This window comes from Nuphar pumila, chromosome 10, assembly GCF_984573655.1.
Source record: "Nuphar pumila chromosome 10, dmNupPumi1.hap1.1, whole genome shotgun sequence".
Lineage (NCBI taxonomy): Eukaryota > Viridiplantae > Streptophyta > Magnoliopsida > Nymphaeales > Nymphaeaceae > Nuphar > Nuphar pumila.
In genome coordinates, this window is record NC_143258.1 from 173,495 (window position 1) to 192,531 (window position 19,037).

Consider the following 19,037-nt stretch of genomic DNA (forward strand, 5'->3'; position numbering starts at 1 on the left):
CTTGAGAGGGTCTACTACTGGTCTGGGCACATAATGATGCACCAAGGGTTCAACCACCACCAAACTCGAGTCCACCGTTCAACTTAGCTTGGGCCAAGATACCAAGGGTCAGACCAAATAGGGTTGCAACGGCTTACAAGATGAGTGAAACATGAGAGAGAGAAGAGTAAGCAATAGTTAAATTCTAACAAGGATACATATAAGGATACATATAGAGGGTAGAGGGACAATAAAAAGTTTACAGAAGTTTCAAGTTTTCTCATAATTGAAATCTAAAAGTAGAAGAATAGGTAAGGTCTTTCCGCACCTAGGTATTACTTTGTTGACTTAACAAAAAATAGGGACACCAATTCCCAGCCCCCTTTTACTCTATCACTCTTCCATCTAGCAGCTCCCAAGGGTCGTTCTTGATCCGCTTCGTCCAATGCTACTATGGATCCGAGTCCTTTAGAGCATCTTCCAAACTTTGCCAATATGAGTCGGAAATGTTTGCCAATGTGGATGTAGGTTCAATTGGATCCGTATCATGGTCCATGGCAGCTGGAAGATATCATGATTGTTTTTGCGGATGTGTTCAATTTGGACTGCTTCCTTAATAATGAACTCAATGTTTGAAGTTTGAAGGATATAGTGAAGGCAATTAAGCTTCAATAAGATAAGAATGAGATCATAACCAAAAGTTTTCACACATGGATTCGATTCAGTACTTGGAGACCAACTGATGTTTACATGGCGTGAAATTGATTCAATACTTTTAGTTTACTTGAGACTAAGAAAATGAAAAGGTTTGAAGTTTAAGCATGGTTGGATTTCTAGGCGAGTCAACTCGTGTCTCCGACGAGTCAACTTGGGATCGGAACACATCGATTCAAAAAACCAGGTGACTCGGCATACACCGAAACTCGCCCGATTTAACCTTAAAAATCGTTTGACTCGTCCGAGTCACGAGTGATTGTGCGGAGTCATTCGCGACTCGTCAGAGTTATGATCATTTTGCACTATCGAGACTCGGCCGATTAGTGGGGTTTCAATTAGGGGATATCGCGGAGTCGCGATACTGATACGTATCGGCAGAGTCGAAACAAAAAGAAAAGCGACTTTTGTAACAAAAATCAATTATCATTTTTTGTTTTGTTTTGTCAAATTGAAACCCTAAGCCCTCGAGTAGTAACCAAGAAAAAAAAAATCTCGCCTCTCGCTGCTGCGAATCACGACCTCTCCTCCGGCGTTGGCGACTGACAATCACGGCGACTGTGGTCCGTCTGTCTCTCACTCTCTCAGGTTCTCGGCCATGAACCAGCTGGCCCTAAGCTCGCAGCTTCAGCCTGGTGGCCTGCTCTCTCTCTGGCTCTCTCTCATTGTGGGAAGAAATCGCTTCCTTTTATTATTTACCCAATGTTTTGTTTTTTTCTCAGATTTTTTGGGAATAACAACCCTAAGACCGAAGATTGCAGGGTTCCTTGCCCAATCGATCCTTCTCAGTACGTTCTTCCCTTTCTTTGTTGCTTGCCGTTTTTCTCATTCTCCTTATGCTACTTTTGCGATAGTGATGGACTCTTTTATTCTCTTAGTTTTTTTTGTTCCTTCAATTGGAGGCAGTTCTGCTGCTGCTTTTGTAATTTGTGTAATTAGCATTTCGCTTTACTTTGAAAGCAGTTTGCTTCTCGCCTTTTGTTTATGCATTTTTTTATGCCTTCAGAAAGTCCGTTTAGTGTCAACCTGTGGTAATCGTGTAGCGTTTATTGTGATCATATTCGGTTGTTTCATCGTTGTGATTAATGGTTGAAATTCAGAGAAATCAGCTGCCTGTTTTTTCTTTCTTTTTCCCCTTTACTTGTGTGCTTAGAAATTGTTGTTTCAGAATGTTTAAATTGTATAGTGTTAATGACTTTGAAAGTTAATAAATTTGTTATATTTTTTAATAAAAAAACCTTGACTCGTCCGAGTCACCGAGTCGACTCGTGATTCACTGATTTGCTATCTGGCTATCCAATACCGAGTTCCGAGAAAGCCATCCATGAGTTTAGCCTTTAAACTCTGTCAAGATTCAGTTGACTGAGGTCTAAACCTTTCTATTCTGAGCTGATCCAATTATTTGACAACTTTTTTTTTGAAGCGGTCAAAGAGAGACCTAATTGATATTTGTGGGTCATAATGAAATCTCATAGTTTCCATTGTCTTATGGGTCATTTGAGTTCAGTCCTTCGATTTGTGATTCTCTTTGAGTCATGAATTCGTGTAACCTTTCAGACATAGTATTGCTGTTATTAGCAGTTGCAATCGTAACCATTACAAATGGGATACAGAGAGATATAGTATATCTCTGATTTTGTTTAGTGTATTATTGTGCAGGTGCTCTTGCTCTCATTGAATTTTCGACTGCTGTTGCTGAATTTATCATATGATGCTGGTGAATCCCTTTGTTTATTAATTTTTTCCCTGAAATTTGTGATTGAGGTGTCTGGTTTTAGATCTGACAATGAAATCTCATGGATCCATCAAGTCTCATATGAGTCATCTAAATTTGTTAATTAAAGCTCCTTTGGAAGTTGGCACCCAGTTTCTTTTCGAGTCACTCAAATTAACATATAAATCTATTAGAGTGGTTCTAAGAATTGCAACCACGACTGCCCAAAATGGTTTAAACAGAGATATTTGATATTTGTTTGATGCTATAAGTGTAGTATTTATTTGATGCGCTTTCCTGAATTTCAAGGAAATATTGAAATTTCTTTTAATTAATTCATCATAAAATCATGATTCCCTCTTTTATACTTGTATTTACATATTTATTTGTATCTACATATATATACACATGCGAATGCATACATTCACTGAGTTTTGACTGAACTCACTTTTTGTGGATCTGATCCCCAGTGGGATTGCATTAGGGATAAATTTCATTGCGTATATTGTTGAGGAAGAGGAAATGGCCAATAACCCACAATTATCTGCGTCACAGGTATATTAAACTCGTGCCATTCTTGTGACTTGGTATTATCATCTTGACAAGGTTATGGTGCTTATCATGTTTGTTTGTGTTTGTGAAAGCCACCTAGGCCTTCCATGGTGGGATCAACAGGTCCACCTCAGAATTTTGGTTCACCAATGTCCTTGCAAGTAATAATTTTGATCAGAATTGTTTTGTACGCACACTATTCACTCTTTCCCTAGTCAATGTCGTTATTTGACATGAATGATATTTTGCAGTTTAGGCCAATCATTGCATCACAAACTCAACAGTTTATTCCATCAGCACCTCAGCAGTTTAGACCTGTAGGTCAAGGATTTCCAGCACCCAACAGTATGATGCCTTCTCCTGTACAAACACAGCAAAACCAGTATGCACAATCGATGCAGCAGTTCCTTCCTAGGCCGGGCCAACCAGGCCAAGTTGCACCTTCTTCACAAGGAGTTTCAGGGCCCTATGCTTCACACAGTATGCCTGTTGCAGCTGGATTGTCTCTGCCTCAGCAAACTCCTCAGGCTATGAGTAGTCATCCTGCCAGTTTTGGAGGCCCTGGAGTGCCGTTATCTTCATCTTATACTGTGAGACATGGCTTGCTGTTTCTTAGTGTTTTTTAGTTTCCTTTTCCCTCCTCATTCATACGACCAGTACAAGGATCCAAGGTAACAGGATTGTTTATATATGGCAAATTGTATTTGCAGTTTGCAACATCATCTTCTATTAGCCAGCCTCAAAGCAATATTAATATGCCCTCCCAATATCAGCAGCCTGTTTCACAAATACATACACCACCTATTTCAGGAGGACAACCATGGTTGCCATCAGGGGTCCAGAGTGGGCCACTTGTTACACCATCACTGCGAGCTAGCCAGCAGTCTGTAGCATCTTCCACTGTTACGGTAACATATGGATGCAACCTTTTCTCTTTTAGTTAATGCCATTGTTCTTTAGAAAATTTCTCTCTTGATTTTTTTCAATTGCAAACTTCTCTAATTGCTGCTTTTGTTTTGCTGACCTATGTGATTCTAATTTTCTCTCATTTGGAATTCAGGCAGCAACTACTCAAGCTAATTCTAATATTCAGTCTTCCTCAGATTGGCAAGAGCACTCTTCTGCTGATGGAAAGAGGTATTTTTGCTTACATTATGCTACTTGCAGTTGCTTGTTTCTGGTTCAGCCATCAACTGGTGGTAGATATAAAATATGGGTCAGATTTTGGTACATAAATGGCCAATGTCGTTGGATTTGGGTCCGAGAAGCACATATATGTGAACAAATTTATTTATTGTCATCAAATCTGGAATTAAATCCAGATCCTTGATTCCAATATGAGATATGAATTACCATAAGAACCTGATTTAAAAAAAAAATTCCAGTAGTGTGGTTCAAGCATGACTGGACCCATATCCAACTGTTTGCTTCCTGTCTGAGTTTTAGAAGGTGGTTTACTATTTAATTCATTCTTTGGGATCTCATATTTGTCTCATGGTGCATAGGTATTATTACAATAAAAAGACTAAGCAGTCCAGTTGGGAGAAACCTTTAGAGTTGATGACCCCTATTGAGGTGAGTAATCAGAAAAGTTTACGCGTTATGTTACTCTGGGAAAATTCTCCTTTATTGGTTGTATTATCACTGGATGAATTTGGTTTTAAGGCTGTGGAATTTGGTTACCTTTTGATGTTCTTTACAATTGATGTCTGTACTTAAAATCACAAAATTGTTTTATGCGGACTCTCTGTTTCTTTGCATGTCCTGCCACTGGTTTGTAGATATCTTTTGGAAAGTCAGGAGGAAAATACAACTGCTCTATATGCTTACTTATGAAGGAAGGGCTTCTCTTTTCTCAAGGAAGGCACTCATTGCTATTCACCTTTTCTTTTAACTTGAAGGGACAATATACAAATTGGTGGCTCTCTTCTTCCTAAAAAAAATTCTTATGTTGTGTTTTTGTGTGTTATATGTTCTAACATTTTTATCTTTTTTTCGGTCTGAATTCATCTTAAATATTTGACGAGTAATAGCTAGATCTGAGTCAGTCAAGAACTAGTGTTGTGAACTGATGTATATGATATTGCTAGCACATGCATGTGTGGAGCTTTGAAGTGGCTGCAAATTTTTTTGCTCACTGTAGAGTTAAGTATGATGATGCTATTTTTTCTTGATATTAGGTTCATGTTATGCTGGATATTATAGCATTCTGTATTTTTCTCCTCGAATTTTGCATTTTTTATCATTCCTTTCTATTATCATATGCCTCTTCCATTGCTCAGTGAGACTTTAAGCTTTCTATTTTAGATGTTACTCTCATAGCTTTCTTTCACACTGAGTTTATCCAATATGATCTGCTCGATTTTGATGGCTTCAAAAAGGGTTTTTTTGTGCATGATTTACTACTTCAATGAGAGGTATGAATTGGCATGAGTTCGTTTTTCATCTTGCAACAACCTGCTTGTACATTACTGAATTCGTGATGGTCATATTAAGTTTGCTGGGAGTTCTACTGAATGGTTTCCTAGCCACCTGCTTTTTGCTGTGTGAGGGAAGATATGCGGTTATTCTATTGGTCAAATTGTACACTTGCCTTATTTTGCTTGGTGTATGTTTTCACTGTTGTGTTTAAATATTAATACTTTTGGCTGATATTGCTTAGCTCACCTGCCTGGTTTCATAGTATCCAATCTAATTTTGGCTTAAAAAATTATGTATTTTGAGTTTAAATGCCAAAATTTATTTGCACTTTATTTCAACCACCGGCAACCCAAATAGGAAAATTAGTTTCATATGATTCTGTCACCTTATTGCAAGGCCAATTTTGGAAATTCAGCACCTTATTATTTCAAGTCAACTGCAGGTGGAATGCAGATTATTTCTTGTTCAGAACCATGACGGTTTTGTTTGCTTTTTTCTTTTTCCTTATTGGTTATGATTCCCAATATCTGCAAGCATATGGGTAAAAATATTATATGGGAATCATGCAGCTTGCATACAACAACAACAACAACAACTATGCCTTCATCCCAAAATATTATATGGGGTCAGCGATATGAACCAACAAAGAAAATCATTCTGGGTCTTCCACATGAATCCTTCTCCTCCAATCACTTCTATCCAATGCCATGTCCTCGGTGAGGTTCAAAGCATTCATATCCTTTCCTATCACCTCTATCCATGTCTTCCTAGGCCTACCCCAACCTCTTTTAACTAATATATTTTCCCATTTCTCCATTCTTCTAACTGGAGCATCATTAGGCCTTCGCCGAATATGTCCAAACCACCGTAAACGATTCTCTCTCATCTTATTTTCAATGGGTGCAACACCTACCTTCTGTATTATCTGGAGGACTAATATATCTTTCTACAATCTTTGGATGTCATGGAGTCATGGACAATTCATGAGCATATGCCTCAAGAGAGACACTTCTATCTTTCCATTTATTGATGACTTGTTTTACATTAAGCATTTCGTTTCCATCAAATTTGTAAATTTGATGTTGTGCATTTCGTTTCCATCAAATTTGTAAATTTGATGTTGTCTAACTTTCAAACTGTAGAGAAAGGTTAGTTTGCAGCCCAGATGAAAAATTTGTTATGTGGGGTATCTAGCCCACCACATTCGGCTTTGACCCGTAATATGATTTCGCTCACCTTAAAAAAGAAAAATCCTTGTGTTGAAAGAGAAGGAAGCCTTCCCTTCTCTATGTTGGCAGTTCTATAAACTTTAAAATGTCACTCTGCATGTTCTCTTGTGACTTACATTGTAAAGTTGCGTCTAGAGTTTGTTTTGCTTTCTGATGTAAGCTGCCCAGTTCAGGTTAATCAATACCCCGAATGGGCAACCCGTATACTTGAACTGTATGAGGCCTACAAGCTAAATTGTGAATGAATCAAATGCGTTGAGCTTTCTTTTGTTCACCCTCGTTGTGATTGCTTCTTATGATTCAATTCTTCTCCCTTTATTCTCTCTTGTTTTCTAATCACAAGTTTCCGTGACTGGCAAGCGAGCAATAAGTAGACTTACGGCGGTGAGGAAGGATCGTCGCGCCACGCTAGCCTATTGAAGGAAATAGGACCATGACAAGTGGTACCAAAGCACGTTCTCGTGCTGGAGAAGGGACTCTGGAGTCGGTGTCGACCGACGCGTCGACATGCTATGATTTGTGAGCAAGACATCGTGGTGCCCTATCAAAACTTGCGTAATACCAAAGGCAAGACAGTTGCCGAAGCTGAGGAGATGGGTTCACCTCGGGGCCAAGAGCAAATGGCTGCAACTATCAACAAGCTGGTGGAAGATGTGACTTCGCATGAAGAAGCAATTTTATGCGCAGTTGAATCATTCAACAGACTTAATGATATGGTGACGAGCCTGCAAGAGCAGGTGATCTTACTGGTGGAACATGTCACTTCGCTGACGACAACAGTGGCCGACTTATAGACCGAAGTAGGGTAGCTTCAGTTGAAGAACTGCATATTGCAGCGGACAGTAACCCTAAATGGGGGAAAGGGTGAGAGAACATCAAGGATTGATGTGCCAAGACTAGCAAAGTTCAATGGTTCTCGCGACAGCAAGGCCATTGAGAAGTTCTTGTTCCAAGTAGAAGACTACTCGGATATTCAGAATGTGATAGTTGAAGATCTCATGATTAAGGCTACATCAAACCTACTGGATGGAGATGCTATCGCTTGGTGGAGGCGGAAGCGCAGTGATATGGAGAGGGGTCAATGCGTGATAGATACCTTTGACGACTTCAAAATGGAACTGCGCAACTACTTCATTCTGAAGAATGCGCAAAGACCGACTTACATGATGATGACGGATCAACATACTGGTTCGTTGCAAGACTATGTTAGAACGTTTTAGAAGCTTATGCTTGAGGTGCCTAACATGACAGATGAGGACAAACTCAATTGATTCATTATGGGACTTCAGCCATGGGAAAAGTGGAAAGGAGCAACCCCAATATTTTGGAAGATGCATATGTAACAACCAAGCGTTTAGCTGACACTCAGCGCAAGCTCTTCACTCCATCAATCAAGGTCGAAAAGAAGCTTGACTACAAAGGCAAGAAGGATGAGCGACACGATAACAAAGGTGAGGCGTAGACATCCCACCAATTTGATAAGAACCAGAATTTCAAGAACTATAACAAGGGAACAATTGTTACTTGCTGGTTCTGTGGCGATAGGCATATCGCCAGGCGGTGTCCGAAACGTCTTGTAAAGGACGATGGGCAAGCCAATGCAGTGCAGGCATAATGTAGTGATACTGAGACCATGCAACCAAGATGGGGGCCATGCGATCGATTAACGCAGCTAGAAGTTGCGCGGCTGAAAACATGCATGTCAGTAAGGAACTCATGTACCTGAAAATCATTACGAATGGAAAGTTTACTTCAGCAATGGTAGACTCCAGGGCCACACACAATTTCGTCTCGCGGGAAGAGGCGGAGCGGTTAGGCATGAAGCCTTGGCCAAAACAGAGGACCATCAAAACGGTGAACTCTGAGGCCAAGACCATCTTTAGTGAAGCAAAGTATGTGGCTATCCAAATTGGGAGTTGCGCCGACAAAGTCAACTTCTCTGTGGTGCTCCCAGACGATTTTGGGTATGGAGTTTCTGCGCAACCAGAATGTGATGCTGCTGCCAAAATTTAACTTGTTGACGATTATGGGGTTAAACCTGTCACACACAATTCAATGCCTTATTCGGAAAGGCAAGACTTCAGTGTTATCGGCAATGTAATTGAAGAAGGGTGTCAAGCGTGTGAAGCAGATATTCTTAGTTGCCGTGCACCCAAAAGAAGGGAAGGTGCAAGCAGAAGTGCCTCAGACCCTAGCCCCATTGTTGGAGGAGTTTTGGGGGATCATGCATACGGAATTGTCGAAGCGTCTTCCACCAAGACGCGAGGTCGACCATAAGATTGAGTTGACTCTGGGAGCGAAGCCTCCCACAATGGTTCCATACCACATAGGGCCAGATGAGCTGAAAGAGCTGCGCAGGCAGCTGGACGAGATGTTTGATGCAAGCATCGTTCATCTATCGAAAGCACCATTTGGTGCCCCAGTCTTATTTCAGATGAAACATGACGGCTCCAAGTGGTTGTGTGTGGACTATCGTGTGCTAAACAAGGTCACGGTAAAGAACAAATACCCGTTGCCACCAATAGCAGATTTGTTCGATCAGTTGGACAATGCCCGAGTCTTTTCAAAGCTAGACTTGAGATTGAGTTACTGGCAGGTGATGAGCCGAATACAACCTGCGTCACCCGCTATGGTGCTTACGAATTCTTAGTAATGCCATTTGGGTTGACGAATGCTCCAGCCACGTTCACTGACACTAATGAATCAGATTTTCTACCCTTAGACAAGTTTGTGGTAGTTTACTTGGATGATATTGTGATCTATAGCAACAACATAGAGGAACATGTTGGGTACTTGCGAACAGTGTTTCAGGTGCTAAAGGTGAATGACCTTTGTGTTAAACGAGAGAAGTGTCTCTTCGGTTAGGAGGAGATCAACTTTCTCGACCACGTTGTGGGGCGTGGTGTGCTGCGCATGGATGGGAAAAAGATAAGAGCCATCAAGTTATGGGTTCCACCAAGCAAAGTCCCAGAGTTGCAGTCATTCCTTGGTTTAGCGAATTACTATCGACGATTCATTGAAAGTTACTCCCTCATTGTTGCGCCTCTCACTCACCTGTTAAAGAAGAAACAAGTATGGCTCTGGACAAGAGCATGCCAAGATGCCTTCGATTACTTGAAAGCCTTAGTGAGGGAGCCAGTGCTGCGACTTCCTGTTCACTCGAGACCCTTTGAGGTCTACACAGATGCCTCAAACTTTGCCATCGGCGAAGTTATTATGTAGGATGACCATCCGATCACATATGAGAGTCGTAAGCTAAAAGATGCAGGGAGGCGTTACACGGTGCATGAACGTGAGATGATAACCATCGTGTATTGTCTCAGGACTTGGCGACACTACTTTCAGGGTGCCCAGTTCGTCGTCAAGACGGACAATGTTGCCACGAGCTATTTTCAAACACAGAAGAAGTTGATGCCTAAGTAAGCTCAATGACAAATGTTTTTGGCTGAATTCGACTTTGCCTTAGAGTACAAGGTTGGGAAGACCAATGTAGTTGCGGATGCCTTGAGCCGTAGGGCTGAACTGACTGCTGCGCGTGCAGAGCCTTTCGAAGTGCATTTATAGGGCACTTTGCTGAGTCACATTCACGAATGTACGCAATAGGATCTGACGACGCAACACCTTGTTTATTTGGCGCAGGCAGAGAAGACTCTATGATTTTGGCTACAGGACGACCTCCTCGTGACAAAATGGGAACGCATCTTCGTGCCACGGTGGGAAAACCTCCGTCGAGAATTGCTTAAGGAGTGTCATGATACATTATGGGCCGACCATCCTGGTCAGGAGCGGACTTTAACACTCCTTGAGCGCGGCTACTATTGGCCGCATATGAGAGACGGTGTGGAGGGGTATGTGCGAACACGCCTCGTCTGCCAGCAAGACAAGAGAACCAACCAGAAGACAACCGTTCTCCTTGAGCCTCTACCGATTCCAGAACGTCCTTGGGAAAGTATCTCCATGGACTTCATTGTTAGCCTGCCGAAGGTAGATGACACCAGTTCCATCATTGTGGTGGTTGATCGTTTCTCAAAGTATGCCACCTTCATCTCAGTTTATAAGGAGTGCCCTGCAGAGTTGTTTGTAAAGCATGTGGTGAAGCACTGGGGCATACCAAAGAACATTGTGAGTAATCGCGATGCTCGCTTCATGGGCAAGTTCTGACGTGAAGTATTTTGGCTACTTGGTTATAATTTGCTGTTTTCAACAAACTTTCATCCGCAGACCGATGGGCAAACAGAGCGCATCAACAGGATACTTGAGGTACTTTGTTAGTGTCAGTCAGAAAAATTAAAGCTCCTTGACGTGGCACAATTCTGTTACAATTTACAGAAGAGTGAGTCTTCAGACCACAACTCGTTTGAAATAGCCACGGGGCAGTAGCCACTGACCCCACACACTCTTGCCGTGCAAGAAAAGGGAAGGCCATCCTTCGCTTATCAGTTTGTTCGAGACTGGCATGAGCAGAATGAGTTGGCGAAGGCCTTTCTATACAAGGCGGTAAAGAGAATGAAAAAGTGGGCGGACAAGCATCGTCGGCCCGCTGGGTTCTAAGTTGGGGATCAAGTGTTGGTGAAGCTTTATCCTGATCGCACATGCATCTTCCTCGGGCGTCACCACAGACTGATCAAAAAGTATAAATGACAATTCACCATCACAAAGAAGGTGGGCAAACTGGCATACAAGCTGGAGTTGCCCCTAGATTTCAAGGTGCACCTGGTGTTCCACGTGTGCAACCTCAAACCGTTTCATACAGATGACGGAGATCCGGAACATAGCGTGCCACAACGCGCTCCCATCATGCAGAGGGCCTCGGCAACACAACGGGCCGAGAAGTACCTCGGTCAGATCTTTCGCCACAAGGTCAACTACTTGGGTGAAGTGAAGAAATACTTAGTGCAGTGGGAGGAAACAACGGAACCTACGTGGGAGTCAGCTTTTCGGATGAACAGCCGTTACCCGGCTGAAGTCAGGCCTTACCATGAAACAGATGGCGCCGATGGCGCCGAGGACGATGCATGATTTGAAGGGGGGAGCATGTTCCCTTGTGACTTACATTGTAAAGTTGCGTCTAGAGTCTGTTTTGCTTTTGTTGAGTCTGTTGTAAGCTGCCCAGTTCAGGTTAATCAATACCCCGAAGGGGCAGCTTGTATACTTGAACTGCAAGAGGCGTACGTACGGGCTAAATTTTGAATGAATCAAATGTGTTGAACTTTCTTTTGTTCACCCTCGTGATTGCTTCTTGTGATTGCAATTCTTCTCTCTCTATTCTCTCTTGCTCTTTGATTACAAGCTTCCACGAATGACAAGTGAGCGATAAGTAGGCTTGCGGCGGTGAGGAAGGATCGTCGCGCCGCGCTGGCCTATTGAAGGAAATAGGCCCGTGAGACTGCATGAGACATGTTTTTGTTTAGCCTATGGTCTGGTTCACAATTAGGACAAGCCATGTTCTAATAAAAGGAGCTTTCCTTCTCTACATTGGCATTACCACTACATCTAAAATGTCATTATGAATGAAACAAACCTTTGTTTTTGCCTGGGGTCTGGTTCTCAATTAGGACAATGTGAACCGGACCATAGGAAGCAGCTCAAGCATTTACCGACCACCATCCATGAAGCTTTGCTGCAACTACTTGGGTTCTGCTTTGCAAGTCTTTGTCCTTCGTCTCTTCCTATTTAGAGTTACAACCTTAGTTTCCCTATAGTCTTAAACACCCTCCATCTGCCCAAGCTTTTATTGGTTTTCCTATTTTCCAAATGTCTTCTACTTGTGTCTTTTTAACCATCCTGACCAATATTGTTATTGTCATTTCTCTTTTTGTTGCTCAGTACAACCATCTTAACATATGCTTCTCTATCACATGGACTCTTTCTTCTTCCTGTATTGTAGTTACCCACTACTCAAAGTCAAGAATATCAACCTCTTATAGAAATGTTCTTTTAGACACTCAAGTATCAACTGAGCTGCTTCCTCTGATAGTCTAATATGTTCTCACACTGCATCCAGTTGGGTGAGTGATGCCATTTGACCTATTTTCTCTGTTGAAAGATCTCTTTTTATTCTAGAACAGGGCGAATTTGCATCAAAGGTGGACATGAGAGACTTGAAGTTCCAAGTTCTAACTCTCAGTGCCTATAACCAAGTCTTCATTCTGAACTGAATTAAGTCACAATCACTTGCTGCACAGCATGTTTCTGGTGCACATTTAATCTGCTGTACCTATGGCTATTATGATGAGGAAGTGTGTCATTGCTCATCTATCGCGAAGTAGAAACTGCATACCCTTGTGCAAACTTCCCTTTTCAATCCTTGTTTAGAAGTAAATAATTCTACTCATGTTATATAAAAGATCACAAATGTAACTTGCTGAGTTACTTTTATTGACCTATCAAATTACGTTTTTAGGTCTTAAGCATAAAATAAAAGTTGAATATAACTTTATAATCTTTCAAAAAATAAAAAATTTTCATTTTAAAATGAGTTATATTTAGAGAGTTCTGATAAAACCAAGAAAAGTTGTCCAAAACTACCATATTGGGGTTGTTTCGCCAAGGAAAATGTGTCTTAACCCAAACCAACTTACCTAAACCATGGCTTTTCGAGATTAGACCTTCTAAAACCCTAAATCAAATTCCTCTAGCTTTCTTTAAATCTATTTCTTAGCCCTTAAGCAATTTATTGGCTAGTAGGAGCTCGACACCTCATTATTCTGACCAATCAGATCCAAGGTTCTACGTGCACCCCTTGTCCATAAGCTGTAATCTACGTCTTCTTTTTTTTTATCAGATATGCATGTTGCACTTCTTATTTGAACATCAGCAACTCATCTGTGTCATTTCTTCATGAATCTGTACCTCTTCGAGCATTAGAAACTACTAGAATTTTGATTTATTTTGAGTTTAATATATTGTCCATAGTACCATTTTTCTGTCGTTATGTTCATAGCTTGTGTTTCACAGAGGCATTTGTCATGATGTTTACGCTCCCTGCAAGTACCAGAAATAAAGGAGTGATGGTTTTCTCTGCCCTTCATAACATTGAATGACATGATGGCTTTTCTTATATAGACAGTACTTAGAAAACCTATTTTTAAATAATTTACTATTTTAAATATTTTAACATTAAAAATAACTTTTCTATGAAAATAAATTTGAAAAGTAATAAAAATTATTAAAATAAAGACTAGTGTTTTCGCTCATGTCACTGGACATGCCACCAAAATGGCATGTCCCGGTGACATAGGCAAAGAGATATATGCATACATATAGACATGCATGCACATAAGCTTACATGCATGCATGTATGAAGACCGACATACTTTATTTTAGAGAGAGAGATTGTTGCACATTGTCATCTCATTTTACAAATATTACAAAAAAATGCACTTATAGATGGGTAAATTAAGATACTTTATGTTAATTAAATTATAGTAGCACAAAAATGCTTTCATAAAGTATAATATGAAACACAAAAGTGCCTGTGCAAAATACAAAATATTTTATATATTAATACTTTATTATTGTTATTATTATTATAATATCTATACACATGTTGCTGTATCCTTTAAATATTTTTACGAACTTATGTCCTGTCCATGAATCATGTACATCTAGGGTGCGTTTGAATGTGTGTCCTGCTCGTCGATGGGACTATGTCCCCGTCAAACAGAGGACGCGCTGTTCTGTGCGTCTACCCATCCCACAGGACAGGGACAGGTTTTTTTAAAAAATAAAAAAGCTCATGTCCTGGATATTGTTTCCTGAACAAGAACACTGTCCTGTCCAAGCCTGGACAAACAGTCAAATACCCCCCCCTATGTATCCGCATTTTTGAAACACAGATTTTCAATGGGGTTGCACATGTGGGGCCATCTTAGTTTGCATCATGCATGTTTAGGAAATATTAAAGCTGTTTAGTGTCTTTGCGAGGGATATTGCATAGATATCCTGAGGTCTGTGTCTATATGACCATGAGTTGATTGCTTAGACTTGTTTGTTTTGTTGTTGCTGTTCTGAATGCTTGATTCTAGGCTCATGGTCTTAATGCAGGTTATATATTCTTGACCAGAGTTACCAGAAGCTTCTTAGATAGGTAGAAAGCCCGCTTCCCAGAATCTCGCTTCGGAAGCGTGATACTCCTTGCTTCCGAAACTTGATGAGAATCTCGATTCTCCCACGCTTCTTTTATGTTTTCTACACACTTCATTTCTTCTTCTTATTATCTTCTCTTAGACTACTTTTCATGTTTTTTTATGTGTTTCCTCTCACGCTTCTCACTCACTTTCCTTTGCTTTCTCTAAATTGGCAGTCATCATTTTTAGATCTTGATAGTGTCTTGTAATTGTTATGGACTACCTCTGAAAAATTTAAAACGATTGGCTTGTAATTGTTATGAGCTAACTGAAAATTTTCAAACTATTAATTTATGGCTGAGAAAGAAGAAGATAAAATAAGTGGCTAAAATGCTTGGAAAGTGTAGAACAAGGTTGCCAGACTAGGAAGCGGAAGCGGGAAATTATACGAGAAGCGATGCATTTTAAAATGTATAGGAAGCGGGAAGCGAGAAATTAAAAAAAAAATAATATAAGAATTGAATGGGAATCAAAATGGAATGCAAATACAAACTAAAATCAAAGTGACTATTCTTAAATTTCATGATTTTTTAGTGTAAGAATTAAATTTTTAACAAAATTTAAAAAAGATGACTCAATTTAGATATAACACATGGAAGTGAGTGTGAAGTGAGAGAAAACACATAAAAAACATGAAAAGTAGAGTGGGAAAACATATAAGAGGAATAGATGAAGCATGTGGAAAGCATAGGAGAAGCGTGAGAAAATCGAGATTCCCATCAAGTTTTGGAAGCGAGGAGTGTTGCGCTTCCAAAGCAAGTTTCCGAGAAGCGGGTTTCCCTAGAACAAGTTTTGGTGTAGAATAAAATAACTCTAGAACAAGTTTTCTACAAAAGGGTCCGAGATTGAATGAACCTAACAATAAATAAGCTGTTTAGGATCATTTTGTTTCTTTTGAAACCCATGAATATACGTGGTTTTCTTTCTTATATTATAATGTCATTGGATATGAAACCTATTGTTTCTGCTCTTGGATATGAACAGGTGTAATGTTTGGGTTTGTCATCATTCCCCTTCAAGTGGTCATATATTTATACTCCTGCTCTTGTTTTATAATTTTTTTACACTCTTCTTTGGCAGGTTAAGTATTGAGTTGCCATAAAGAGGTGCACTCAGATTATTTGGAGCTATTTGTTAAATCTGAATTATTTTTTGCTTGTAGGCATGGACACAAAATGTCCTGTTTTCACATGTTCGCACCAGCACAAGCTGTTAATTTTTTAGTTATTTGAACTCATTTGGAAATCTGGCATGAGAACTTGAGTTTATTCATTCTATTTCCTCCACAATTAGTGCTTGGGTGTTCCTTATTATCATTTTATAATCTGGGTCCATGATTTCTTCTGTTCTTTTGGCGGGGTGATGATGTTGTATAAGTTTGACCTGTTCAACTATTATCATGTTGTATAACAGAAATGATATTGCTGAAGAAAATCAGTTTCAAGTATGTAGTTTGTCTTTGATAGTTATTTCCATTATTTGATGCCTACAATAGCATAACATGATTAATGTCTGTTATGTTACTTTGTAACTGGATGGATCCCAGCAAATTTGATACAAGTCCTCTGGTGGTTTCGAGTGTGCAAAGATGTTACATATGGGATTTAAACATTTAATTGTATATGAAAATAAACTAGCACATTTTTTTTAAATTTCCTTCTTTTTTCAAGTTGTTTCTTAGTGTGCTGCAACTTGAGCAGTGTGTGAATGCATCGAGTTCTCTTGTGGGTTCTGTTGTTGCTCTTCTACTAAGTCAGAGTCTTTGTTTGGAAGAATGTTTTATTACACGAGAGATGTTCTTTATCTTTTATACTGGCAAGTTCAGTAGCTTTTGCAAACATGGTGTGCCATCTTCTGTATTCCCCATGACAGAAGCCGTTGATGCTTTGACAACTATTGTAGCTGTCGTGATCTGGATAACTATGCCAGCAAGTTTAGTGTTGACCAGGGTTACCGGAAGCGCCATACCGTATGGGGAAGCACACTTCCCCAAAGCACGTTTCGGAAGCGCGAAACATGGCGCTTTCGAAACGTGCGGGGAAGCACCGACAAAATTAGGAAGTGCGCTTCCCATTTAGGGGAAGCTCGCTTGGGAAGCTCATTTCCCCCTCGCTTCCCCTTATTTTTTATTTTTATTTTTTGTGTTTTTTTATTTTTCTTACTTTTTTCGCTTTCCTCTCACTTCCCCCTCGCTTCCGGTTCGCTTCCGAGACAATTCTTGGTTCGTTTCTAAGTCGTCCCGTGCTTCCTGCTTCCTAAAATTTTGGAAGTGCCTCGCTTCCTGCTCCCGCTTCCCCGGTTGGCAACTCTGGGTTTGACTGAATAAAACACTAGATTCATTACATGATGATGTGACATCAATGGTTTGAAGCTATTGGAATGGTTAGGGGTTGGAATATTGATGTTGTTTCCTTATGTCTTAATATATTTTCCTGCTATCCTTGTCTTTCTATTTTCTTGCTGCTTTCTTATCATATCTGTTGCTTTTGCTGTAAATTTTTTGCAATTATTTTGATTCTAGTCAGGTCCATTTTTTTTGGGTGTTAATTACAGAAACATATATTTTCTTAGATCTATCCTCTTGCTGCCTTTTTTTTTCATTTTCTTGTTTCTTTCTTGTCAAATCCATTGATTTTGCTTTATATTGCAGAGGGCTGAAGCATCAACTGTCTGGAAAGAATTTACTACTCCAGAAGGAAGGAAGTGAGTGATTACTTTGGCTATTTTGGACTTTTGGTTCCTTCCGTCGTCTGTTTTATGGTTGTTTTTCATTTTCACTATTGATATTTGATGGCAAAATTTTCAGGTACTATTATAACAAGGTCACCAAGCAATCTAAATGGACAATACCAGATGAACTCAAGGTTCTTACATGGCACTTTCTCCTGGAGCTGAATTGTGTGTGTGTGTGCATGAGCGTGCATGCGTGCTTGTGTTGTGTTTTGCGAGGGGGTGGGTTCTATGAAAATGTCATCAAAGCTACTATGTGCACAAAAGCGCTAAGTTCTTGACATGTGATGTGTGCACAAAGGCACAAGATGAACACTTATAAAAGATTACAAATGCACAAAGGCATAAACAAAAAGGAATCTTTATTGAATGTTGAGAGAGCTTTTTCTAAAAGCTTAAATAATACAAAGGGGGTGAGACCCCTATATATACATTTGAGAACCCTTGGAGGGGCTCCACATATAGACTTTGGAGTCCCTCCAACAGTTGGAGGGGCCCAACGTCTATAAGTGTGGGCCCCTCAATGGCTAAAAAAAATAAAAAGAACAAAAAGAAAAATAAGAAAAGGAAAAATATAAAAAGAAAAGAAGCACATTCCAAATAGAATATGCGTGAAGGATAAAAAGACTATTTTACCCTTATCGGGTATTACAAAAATATATATATATATATATATCTTTTCTTTTTACATTTTTCCTTTTCTTATTTTTCTTATAGATGTAGATATATATGGATTACATTTTAACAGGTTCATCCGTCCATTTACGTTTGTGCGTATGTGCCAGGTGCTTGCAGAATTCTTGATTATTCTTTCTTTCTGGACGGCTTGTTAATAGCTCTAGGAGATATCTGATTATGCTAAACTCTTTTATTTCCTGCCAGTGTCCCCGCGCGTGTTGTGTTTTGAGAGGGGAAGGGTGGGTTGGTGGGTGTGGGTTCATCCATCCATTTTCGTTTTTGCGTGTGTGCTGGGCACATGCTTGCAGAATTCTTGATTATTCTTTCTTTCTGGATGACTTGTTAATAGCTCTAGTAGATATCTGATTACGCTAAACTCTTTTATTTCCTGCCAGTTTGCACGTGAACAGGCTGATAAGGTAGCTTCTCAGGCATTGAATCCAGAGGCACCAACTGTGAGTTCATCTGCTCCGGTTATGCCTGTTGTTTCTACCACAGAGATGCCAACTAATGTTGTTAGTTCTGCTGCACCATCCTCCATCGTTGCAACATCTGGAATTGCATCAAGTCCTGTCCTAGTTATGCCAACGATTAGTAACCCCTCAGTACTCTCATCCAATTCACCATCAATGCCTGCAGTATCTCCTGCTCTGGTATCTGCTTCTGTAGGGGTTTTGACTTCTCCTGGATTGCCAAGTTTCAGTTCTTCAGTTTTTGCTGTCACCCATGTTTCTGCTACCACTGGAACTGCAGCTTCCATGGACATATCTTCTGCAGTATCAGCGTATGTGTACTATTAGCTTTGTCTTTTCTCAATGTTATGCGTCTTTCCTTGAGTTTAAAGAATTTCACTTTTAAGATTGCCAATTTTTACTTTCCTTTTTGTTGTAG

The 19,037-nt window shown here is 40.1% G+C and overlaps 1 protein-coding gene across 5 annotated transcripts in view; it reads left to right on the forward strand.

The window, feature by feature from the left end:
- The first annotated feature begins 1,128 nt into the window (after positions 1 to 1,128).
- The window catches only part of LOC149823129 (pre-mRNA-processing protein 40A-like), a 41,899-nt gene continuing 23,990 nt past the window's right edge, over positions 1,129 to 19,037 (forward strand). For 2 of the 5 annotated variants that reach the window (XM_090018659.1, XM_090018660.1), the window contains exons 1-11: positions 1,171 to 1,328; positions 1,416 to 1,481; positions 2,892 to 2,962; positions 3,052 to 3,120; positions 3,211 to 3,549; positions 3,670 to 3,867; positions 4,020 to 4,096; positions 4,465 to 4,534; positions 17,389 to 17,441; positions 17,545 to 17,602; positions 18,542 to 18,930. In XM_090018659.1, the coding sequence (XP_089874785.1) occupies positions 1,292 to 1,328; positions 1,416 to 1,481; positions 2,892 to 2,962; positions 3,052 to 3,120; positions 3,211 to 3,549; positions 3,670 to 3,867; positions 4,020 to 4,096; positions 4,465 to 4,534; positions 17,389 to 17,441; positions 17,545 to 17,602; positions 18,542 to 18,930 (1,427 nt within the window). In that variant the 5' untranslated portion in view covers positions 1,171 to 1,291. Of the gene's footprint in view, positions 1,329 to 1,415; positions 1,482 to 2,352; positions 2,411 to 2,877; positions 2,963 to 3,051; positions 3,121 to 3,210; positions 3,550 to 3,669; positions 3,868 to 4,019; positions 4,097 to 4,464; positions 4,535 to 17,388; positions 17,442 to 17,544; positions 17,603 to 18,541; positions 18,931 to 19,037 lie in introns of all 5 variants that reach the window. The other 3 variants (XM_090018663.1, XM_090018662.1, XM_090018661.1) reach the window with 3 other exon arrangements.